Below are 11220 nucleotides of genomic sequence, written 5' to 3' on the forward strand. Positions count from 1 at the left end.
TTCATTTGACTAGAAATGTAGATTTTTATCTGAAGGCAGTAGGAAATATTGCAGATTTTAAAAAAGTTAATAGACTTTATTTTTTGAACTGCTTTAGATTTACAGCAAAATTGAGCAGAAGGTACAGAGATTTCCCAACTACTCCCTTCCCCCACACTGCATAGCTTCTCCCATTATCAAATCCCCACCAGAATGGTACATTTGTTACGGTTGTACCTACATTGACACATCATTATCATCCAAAGTTCAACTTCACGGTAGGGTTCACTCTTTTTTTCTTTTTTTAATTTTATTGAAATATAGTTGATGTACAATGTTGTGTTAGTTTCTGGTGTATAGCAAAGTAATTCAGTTATATATATACGGGATACATATAAGATTCTTTTCCATTATAGGTTATTACAAGATATTGAGTATAGTTCCCTGTGCTATACAGTAGGTCCTTGTTGGTTCTCTACTCCATATATAGTAGTGTGTATATCTTAATCCCATACTCCTAATTTATCCCTCCCCTAGGGTTCACTGTTAATGTTGTACATTCTATGAGTTTGGACAAATGTATAATGACATGTATCCACCATAATATCTTCATACAGAGAAGTTTCACTCTCCCTAATAAACCTCTGTGCTCTGCCTGTTCATCCTTTCCTCCCTCCTAACCCCTGGCAACCACTGATCTTTTTACTCTCTCCATAGCTTTGCCTTTTCCAGAATGTCATATAGTTGGAATCATGCAGTATGTAGCCTTTGCAGATTGACTTCTTCACTTAATATTATTATTATGCATTTGTTTTCCTCCGTATCTTTTCATGGCTTGAAAGCTCATTTCATTTTGGCACTGAATAATTTTTCTTCATCTGGATGTACCACAGTTTATATATCTGTCTACCTACTAAAGGACATCTTGGTTGCTTCCAAGTTTTGGCAGTTATGACTTCTGTAAACATCCATGTGCAGGTTTTTGTGTGGATATAAGTTTTCAGTTCATTTGGGAAAATACCCAGGAGTGTGATTGCTGGATCACATGGTAAGCGTATGTTTAGTTTTGTAAGAAACTGCCAAACTGTTCCAAAGTGGCTGTACTATTTTGCATTCCCACCAGCAATGAATGAGAGCTCCTGTTGCTTCACATCCTCGCCAGCATTTGGTGTTGTCAGTGTTTTGGATTTTGGCCCTTCCAAAAGGTGTGTAGTGGTATCTCATTGTTGTTTTAATCATTGAAGAATTTTAACATGGAAGTGAAACCAAATTTATATGCCTGAAAGGTCCATCTGAAAGCAGTGTGGTCCTTTAAAAGGTGTGGAGGCAGAACTAGAGGAAGAGAAATTGGTTATGAAGCTGTTGCAGTGATTTAGCTAGACATGAAGAGGCCCCTAGCGTAGGCCCTAGCAAGGGATGGAGAAAAGAGAGAGATTTAAAAGGTGCTTAGAAGCCAAAATGAGAAAGCTTTGATTGAAAGTGTGATGAGGAAGTTAGTCTTAACCCCCATTTGGGGATATTTGGAAATGTGGGGGGGGTATTTTTGGTATTGTTGTAACGACTGAGGGCTTCTACTGGGATTAGGGGTCTGCTAAATGACCTGCAGTGCATAGGACTTCATTTCCTTACAATGAAAAATTGTGTTTCATTGAGAAACACTGTAGGGTGATGACATTCATTGAGAGAAAAGAAAATGGTAGGTCTGTAGTTCAGTTTGAGCCCTGTTGAATTTGAGTTGTTTGTGGATATCCAGTTGAAGATGTCCTTAGGCAATTAGATGTAAGAATCTAGAATATAGAAAGAGCAGTTTCAGATTTAGGACTTGTTAGAGATGGTTTGAGCATATAACTTGAAAAAAGGTAAAGGTTTGAAAAATCTACTGAGAGAAGTAGAGGTGGTTATTGCTGACGTACAGTGTTATAGAACATCAACATTTAATGGAGAAATGGAGGAAGAGGAGCAGTAAAAGAAAATAAGGCCAGAGAGGACAGAGGAAAATCAATAGAGTGATACCATTAAAGCTGAGAGAAGCGACAGTTCCATCCAGGAGGTGTACTCAGTTTTGTCAAATACGGCAGAGAGCCAAGTAAATTAAGGACTTAAAGGTTTATTTGGCAACCAGAAGGGCTTGGTGACCCTTCAGAGATTACTTTCAGTGGGGTGAGTGACGGAGGTGGACACTAGTTTATAGAATTAAAATGTGTGGTAGGTGAGGAAATTGGACAATGAATGTAGATTACAAAAAGTTCTTTTAACTACCTGAACTTTCAAACATCATATATGTACACTCCTATTCTTGTAAGATTCTTAGGTTAGTATATCAGCTGAGAAATGGGCCTTTATAGGTGTCTCATGGTTTACAGTTATTTGAATATTTCATTGTTTCTCATCCTTATTTTCTAAAAATTAATTGAAAAGGGAAAAAAATGCTAACACTAGTAATAAGCTTAGTTCTCATAAATTTAATGCATTTGAAGTGAAGAAGGATATCATTAAGCATGCTAATAACAGCAAATCCTACTATACATGCTAATAAGAGCGATCTTACTGCACTTAAGCTAGACAATTATATGTTTGGTTGGTAAAGAAAAGAATAAAATTAAAGAACCTGGAAGGAATATTTGGTATAGAGCTTTAAAGACTGCAAAGATTAAAAAGGAATTGTGATTAGTTAGGGGTTGTTGTCATATTTCTAGTTCTCTTAAAACATGGGGATCTGAACTGGACTTTCAGACATGTTTTCATGAGCACATTAAAAATAAAAGTAGAAGACTCATGTACTCTCTCAAGATGATCTGTGAAGGGAAGGAGAAAGAGGGTAGCTTGTAAGGGAATGGAGAGATACAAGAAAGATTTATTAAAGATAGGTGATAACTTGAGCGTGTTCCTTTGTGGAGGGGAAAGCTGGAAGACAGGGCAAAGTTGAAGATACAGGGAGAGAAGAAAATTAATCAGTAGACCAGATTCCTTGAAAAGGCAGGATGGCATATTGGATCCGTAATAATGGTGTTAGGGGCTTAACCTTGGATGGGAGAAGAGGCACCTTTTCCAAGGAAACTTGTTCATTCAGCAGTTTCTGAATGCCTACTGTGTGTTTCATTCTGCTAGTTTGGGGATATGTAGTCCCTATCCTTGAAGAGGTTAGGGTCTAGTGAAGATGGGGGATTTTTTGCCTTATGTCCTATATGTTTTTTTTCAGGTAGGATGTGAGTCTTTTTGGAGTCTTTCCTAGTCTTTCATGATTCCTCAGATTATCCAGAGTAGTTTGGAGATCATATCTAAAAGGACTTTTAAGTTACTTGGGATGTAATTTTTCCTGACCTGGAAATGTAAATTTACTCATAAAAGCTTGACCTAACTACTTTAGTTCTTTGAAAGAGATCATAGTTCTTTCTCTCTGTTGTTATGACAGATATAGTTTTTTGTCATGTGGTAATATTGCTTCTTTATCCTTATCGGCTCCAAAACCAGTTAAATAGTCATTTATATCCTCTTCATCAGACTTTTAAAAAGACAAATCTTAGTTTATTATTAATTTTAAATTTTTAATATTCTTAATGGTCTCCTTGAGGATCAGTCAGCCAACAACTTGGAGCGTAAGATTGGTTAGGATTGTGGGTAGTAATTCTTTGCATTACAGCTTATAGGTGTACCTCAGTGATTTACAGCTGGGGGCAGTTTTGCCTCCCAGGGGACCTTTGTCAATATGTGGAGATACTTTTGGTTGTCACCACTGGGGATGGGGCAGAACTGCTACTGGCATCTAGTGGATAGAGGCCAGGGATGCTGCTAGTGCTGTAATGCACAGGACAGCTTCCCACAACAAAAAAATTATCTGCCCCAAAATGTCAAAAGTGCTGAGGTCAGGAAATACTGGTGTACATTAATATTTGAATACTTATGAGCTAGTCAAACATGCTTACCTACGTTATCTTATTTAAACTTCAGAAACCCCTTATGAGGTAAGTGATATCCTTCTTGCCCTGAAGGCACCATTCATTTGTGATGGAAGCAGGATACAAAGCTTGGACTTAACTCTATAGGAAATTTTTATTATGTAAGTATTCAGGACACAAGCCTTTTTTTTTTTTTTTTTTTAAAGGCTATCTTTTGTCTTACCTGGTGTTTTTTTTTTTTCAGGGACAAATATTCCTGACATTTGAAGTATATAATTTATTTTTAATATTACAGATCTAGAAATGGCCATTGCCTACTGGAATTTAGTGCTTAATGGAAGATTTAAATTCTTAGACTTATGGAATAAATTTTTGTTGGTAAGTTCATATTTTCTGCAGTTCGGTGTTTTCTCTAAACTTTTGCTTTGTTTGAAGATAAATTAACATTTTAAAGCATAACTAACTCATTTCAGAGCATGTAATGGACATAGAATGAAAAATTTGATTTCCAGAATTTTATTACATAGGTTGTTTTGCATTCTTGTATTTGGTATCATCTGGACTGTTTTTTTGAAACTCTTTTTAGTGATTTGGATGCTGCTTTTTTTTTTTAATAGGAACATCATAAACGATCAATACCAAAAGATACTTGGAATCTTCTTTTAGACTTCAGTACAATGATTGCAGATGACATGTCTAATTATGATGAAGAAGGTAATGAACATTTTGCTCTATCAGTTTTTTGAAAAATTTGTCTTCTTTTATCACACAGTCTTGAACTTCTTGTCTACTTCTGTTTTTCTTAGAGTTAATTTCCTTCTTCTGAGCTTTTATTTGTGCTCTTCTGAATGTATGAAATGCCTTCATCCTCTTTACCAATCTGCATTGTTTCCTTAAATACCAATTCTGTGTATTCATGTCTTCCAGAAAGGCATGAGTACTTTTCATCCATGTTTTAGATTTTCAGTTTACTTTAAGAACCTATTCTTTTCTTAATGTACTTTTATAGTACTTGTATATGTATTTTTTGTTGTTGTCTGTTTGTTTTGTCTGTGAACTTGATTGTAAACTCCTTAAGTTTAGTGACCTTGTCCAAATGGAAACGGACTTTAGTTTCCTACTGTAGTACTCTTGGCATTCAGTAAATATTCACTGATTGAATGCTTTTCTGCTGTTTCTTCATGTATGTATAAGGATGATTTTGCCATCCACTATCAGGACATGTGCTTTTGTTTTTCTGGAACTGGCAGTGATTTACATTTGTTTCTTCACGCATACTTACCTAGTTCCCCTTGAGAATTAGCAGGATTTTTTTTTTTTGATATTGTTGAATAGGCAGAGGTATTTTTTGAAAAATCTCTAGTAACCTTGGTCTCCTTAAAAGTGTCCTGGAACTACTTAATGTAACCAAAGATAATGTTATTTCCTTATCTTTGTTTTCATTGTCATGTATTGTCTTCTTTAAGAAGTGAGAAATGACTGATAATTGATAATTGTGCTTTCTGTTAGACCTTACACAAAAGTGAAGAACTTCCTATTTGGAGGTTGGCATAGAGAAGAGGCATGTATAGAGGCATGCGTATATGTAATTTAAAATCCTTTAGTAATTTATTATCATGAAATAGGTTAGAGTTTGATCCTTGCTGTTAATTTCCTTTGTAAGATTGCCACAAAGTGCAAAAAAAGATTAACTCCAACCTACTGTGCTTTCAGCAGCACTGGCAGCATGTCATCATATCAAGGTCAGATTTGACCAAATTACTTCAGTGGCCTGGCTTCAGTGGCCTTCAGAAAACCATAATATTATTAGTTACCAGAAGGGTTATTTTTTTATCATTCAAGGAATTATCAAGTATTGGAATAATAGAGAAGAGAGAAAGGAATACTCTAGGTAGAAACTCTAAAGAGCTAGAAATTTGGAAGTCCTATCAGTGGGAATACTTATAATGACATACTTTAACAATTATGGGGAAGATATTTTAAAAAAATAAAGGATTCTATTAAAATGTTAGCCTTATTTCTGCTTTTCTTTCTTTCCTTTCTCCCATCCCCCCCCCCCCCCCCCCCCCACCACAGGAGCATGGCCTGTTCTTATTGATGACTTTGTGGAATTTGCACGCCCTCAAATTGCTGGGACAAAAAGTACAACAGTGTAGCACTAAAGGAACCTTCTAGAATGTACATAGTCTGTACAATAAATACAATGGAAAATTGCACAGTCAATTTCTGCTGGCTGGACTGAACTGAAGATCAATCCTCACAATTCAGACTGAGGGTTGAGACAAAACTTTAAGGATACATCTTGGACCATATCGTATTTCATTCTTCTAATGGTGGTTTGGGCTTGTCTTCTAGTCTGGGCCGCTCTAAACATTTATTATTCCAACATTGTGGATTTCATCTTATATCTGTGGACCATCCTAGTTTATTCTCCCATAAGTCTTAGAAGCTTTATGGTGATTATTTTGAAGTTTCCATTCTTGCATAAAGCACAATGCTGTCTTCATCAGAAAACAGTTTGGCATAAGAATTAAACATGTGAACATCACAATTTATAAAAACTTCTTAAATATATGCTTTGGGCTAGTTGCAAAGACTATGCTGATAGCACTTCCAGTGAGAGTGATATATTTAAGTGTACCAGATCTGGAATGGTGTTTTGGTATGGGGGGATTTTTTTTTTTCCTGGCAAATCACATGTATTGTTAACGTGAGTAGAGTATCTGTTGAAAAAAAAGTCAAAATAACCAACGTGAAAAATTTTTAGGATAACTTGGTGTGCCTACCCAAAATTTTACTGTGTTTTAGACCCTCGATTTCAGAAGGTTCCACAGATCTAGTCTGCACTTATCTTACCCATGTTTATATATAGTTGTCTTACAGGGGGTTTTATTTAGAAAAACATCTGCATAATGTTAGATTCTACTCCTGTCTACATTATGCACTCCATAATTGGATTTCATTATGATTTTGAAACGCTGATATGCCTGTCGAGTAAGTTAAACTATTTAATTTGTTTTGAATGTTTTAGATTGCTACATAATACAATATTCTAAATTTAGGCATGAGGGTTTATTTTTGTTTTTTGGGGTTTTTTTGGTCAGCGCACTATGGAACACAAATGAAATTCTCTTAATTTATAAGAAGATAGTAGGAATTAAATTTTGAAAATGGTTGTAATGAGCCGTAAAGTTCAATTCTTATAGGTACTGCTCTTTCAGACAAATAGTCCATTTTTGATGACTTCTTATTTTGTTGAAGTTGCTTTAACTGCTAATCACTGTGGTTGCCAAATATTTCAGGAGCAAAGATTTTCAAGCAGGCATGCACTTGATGCAAAGTACCAATCTGGCTTCTATTTTCGTAAATTATTTAATTTTTACTGTTCTTTGTTTCACTCAGATTAGCTCAGTTTTCACATCAAAGCAGCACTCTGTCTTGTATGTTTCTTTTTTTTCCCTTCATTACAAGACCCATGAACTGCTTTCATGCTGAAAATGTTCATTTCTTTGTTCACTTCTTGACCTGTGAAGAAGGGTTTATTGCTTTCTTAAACATTTCTATAAGGCAGGTTAAAAAATGTAAAATTTCTGATATTGGATGACTGGTTTTTAGCAGGAGTAGATTTTGCTTGGTGTATCCAGGCACTCTAAGTTCTAATGTTGAAATTATCAAAGGTATGTACTTCAGAATAGCAGTACATTATAAGGTATATGCGGAAATGATTTTAAGAAACAATGATATATTAAAACTACTTTTTATTTACGATTTTGAAATTGACTAGAAAGCTTTCCCCATATATATTAATATTCTAATCATAACTTTAATTCAAGAATATGATTCTATCAAAAGAAAATTTTGAAAATTTCTATTCAGGTTACTGGAATTGGTTATTAAAAAAAGAAAAGAAAAAAGAAGAATCCTCCTGCTTTCAGTATTTCCTGATTTCATATTTGTAAATATTAAGAGGAACTTCAATTATGAAAAATTTTTAAAAGATATATATATATAAATGTACTATTTTGTTTCCTGTCTTGAAGATTTTGAGTTATGGTATTGTTTTTGAATTGATTAATTAATTCCGGTATGCTGTGTTTTGAAATGAGATCCGATTAGCTTTTTTTCCCCAATATAAATTGTTTTTCATAAAAGTCTGATATTGATTCGTGGCCTAGTGCCTTGGGTTTTACAGACTTTTCCTTTTAAATGCAAGACCTTTTCAACAAAATAGTGTTTGTCATCAGTTTGGTACTAAACATTTATAATTACTATGTAATTATAAACAGAAAAATACATAAAGCTTTGAATATAATCATGTAGCATAAAAGTTAAGGTTGTTAACTCTATGATGGCATCTTAGAATTAAACAATACTATTACTAGGGCTGAAAAGAGAAGACTGATTTAATGTGGTGTGGTTATTCTGAGGATACATGTCTGGTTACAGGGAATATTTTGTACTAAAAAATGCTTACACATAATGGCCGTGTGTGTGTGCGTGTGTGTGAAAGAGAGAGATTGACAGGTTGAAAGAGACACATGCTCACACACACACACACACGCACACACACACACACAACTTGAATTGCTTTAATTCATTAGTGTTTCAGTCTTCATTCTGGTAAACTCCCCATGCTGATTCTTTGTTTTAAACTGAACCACAGGTACAGTTTCCTTTTTGCCAAATGTCAAAACAGGTACACATTTTACAATGTAATGCTTTTTAAATAGTAAAGTGTATAAAATTAGAAGTGCCCACATATAAAAATACTTGAGATCAAGATTATCTTTAGTGACTATCATCTGCATATCTCTGTAAGTTCAATTGTGTTTCTTACATCCCTGTCATATTACCAACAGAGGCAATAAAAGCTTCAGTGAAATTGCCATGACTAAATCTTTTCACATATTATTTCAGTGTAATACTTTTAAAGACTAAAATATACCAGAAAACTTTTCCAGAAAGGATAATTATTTATGGAAAGAGCATTATAATGGCAAGTTTTGGGGAGAAAAGACATGCCAAGTCTTGTTTACTACATTTAAAATGTTTACAACTATACTGGGCTGCTTTATTTAATTAACAGTACTGTAGTTGTGTAATACGGCTTTGTAAGTATGTGTTCTTCATTAGACTTTTAAAAAGTTTTAATGAGAGAAAGAAAACTTAATAAAATAACATGGGAAATCTTTTATATAATATGCTTACTGGGGAATTCTTATTTAAGCAAGGTATAACTATTTTTTTTCCTCAGAAAGATTTAAGTGAATGAAGTATTCATCTATTTTTTATTTGACGATAATCAAGAGGTTTGAGTAGTTGTAGCCAGTTTAATGTGCACTTTGCTTAGATTTTTAAAAACATGTTACAATGAAGACTACGTATTGTAAACCTTCTGTAACTTTTACGTATGAATGACAGAAGAAAGTTAAACCTAATGAAAGAATTTTGGAATAAAAAAAGGAAAGTGGTGCTGGGGAAATTTATTATAGTTCACGAAGTATGCCTTTGTAAACCTGAATCAACTTTTAGAAGGAATTAATTTATGGAGTTCTAAATGTTAAATTGTGTATATTTAATAGAAAATACTTGACACCTCAGCAGTTTTCTTTAAATGTTACTTTATACTTTTAACAATATGATTTATATTGCATACATAGATGTTTTGATAAGATTTTATCAAATTTGATAATGTAATGATAAAATGTTTTTAAAATGTGAACTATTTAACATATAACTTAATATCTGAGGACGCAATACCTGAATTGTGATTTCTACATAATGTGATAATTAGGGTTCAAATTATGGCTCATCATTTAATTGATTATAAACGAGTATATTTCTGAACTCTTTACTTGCCTCCATTTTTACAATCATATAGCAATAATTTCTATTTTTATTTTATAAAAATGTGGTGAAGTTATATATCATGATACCTTTACCTTTGATTTCTGAAGGGGAAGGGGTTTATATTTTGTAGTTGATAAATTTGAAAATTCCTAATAGTACAAATCCCCTTTTCCAGGTTTACCCTATTTGTCCCTATTTTGGTTGAATATTTGCTTGATTTGTACCTGATTCTGGAGGCAGATAGTCCTGTTTTTTTTTTTTTTTTCCTTAATTCATAATACAGTTACATAAATGGTTTTACCAGAGCATTCTTGCCATCTATTTTCTTTACTGCCTGTTGGGTAACTGGCATTTCTTACTGACAAACTCATTTATTTGACACTTTTCCACTAGGCTCAGTGTTTTGTGTTAATGTGGCTTTTGACTTCTCTTCTGTTGGTCTTTTTTTAATCTGTCATAATAAGGAAATTATGATAAAATGTGCATAGCCTTTGTAGTAGATGGAATTCCCAAAAAGTAATGTCTTCATTTATGGAGTTTTAAAGACAGATTATTTGGGGAATCGTTTTATAATTAATCCATTTTAAAAATTGAGTTCCTAATATATTTTTAATCAAGTATATCCAAGTTTTTCTTAAAAGTATTGCTTATGTATTTTCAGCTTACCTTTTCTGTATTTGTGCTGTGCAGAAGTCAGTGTAGCTTGTAACTTAAAGCATTTGTTTTCAAGCCATACCTTGAGGCTGCTGTATTTATGAGGTTGGAAGCTTTCTATTTTATCTCTTGTAGGTTATTGGCGTTTCATATGAGATTTGGTTTGGGGAAAAAGTGTTTGGTTAAAACAATGTTTGTTTTAATGACTGGCTTATAGGGAACATAACCTCTTTGGCAGATTTTTCAGTGGAATGGGAAGAGATGGAGTCGGAATCCATCAAATAAGTTTAAAACAAACAATTTTTAACCAAAATAGTGAAAACAAAGCTTGATTTGAAACTTCATTGTTTCAAAGTTTGGAAACTTAACAGACGGCAGCATGTGAGTAACTTAATGAACAAAGCAAAGAAGAAAAGGATAATATTCATTTTATATTTAGAATGTATATATGTATTTAGGTAGATGTTTAATATAACTACTTAAATTTTTATTTCAGGTTATGAAATATTTTAAGAAAACATTGGATCTAACGGAAAACTTGAGCGGTGCCAAATGAGATTTTTACGGAAACAAACACTGTAGGGCATAAGTTTAGGGGAAAACAAAATGGCTAAGGGGGAATACTAAGGAAAGCTCTAGACAGTGATTTTTATCACATAGTTACATGACACAGAGCTTAAAGAGCAATATTTGATCAGTAAGGTTTAGAGATGTGTGTACTTGGAATCCTTTGAAAATAGCTAGTTTAGTTTTCAATATTCTTAATCCTGAGAGTATGTTAGAATTAAATATATTGAAATTAAATGAAAGCCAGAGCTTTAAAATAGTCATTCTTAAGACT

The 11220-nt window shown here is 33.5% G+C and overlaps 1 protein-coding gene across 4 annotated transcripts in view; it reads left to right on the plus strand.

Moving 5' to 3' along the window:
• DCUN1D1 (defective in cullin neddylation 1 domain containing 1) overlaps nucleotides 1-8761 on the plus strand; it is a 31009-nt gene extending 22248 nt beyond the window's left edge. For 3 of the 4 annotated variants that reach the window (XM_027110873.1, XM_027110865.1, XM_027110893.1), the window contains exons 5-7: nucleotides 4171-4253; nucleotides 4493-4589; nucleotides 5952-8761. In XM_027110873.1, the coding sequence (XP_026966674.1) occupies nucleotides 4171-4253; nucleotides 4493-4589; nucleotides 5952-6031 (260 nt within the window). In that variant the 3' untranslated portion in view covers nucleotides 6032-8761. The other variant, XM_027110883.1, reaches the window with a different exon arrangement.
• Nucleotides 8762-11220: the final 2459 nt, after the last annotated feature.

The sequence above is a fragment of the Aethalodelphis obliquidens genome, unplaced genomic scaffold (genome assembly GCF_003676395.1).
Source record: "Aethalodelphis obliquidens isolate GAN/ISIS:26980383/991018 unplaced genomic scaffold, ASM367639v1 scaffold1, whole genome shotgun sequence".
Classification (NCBI taxonomy): Eukaryota; Metazoa; Chordata; class Mammalia; order Artiodactyla; family Delphinidae; genus Aethalodelphis; species Aethalodelphis obliquidens.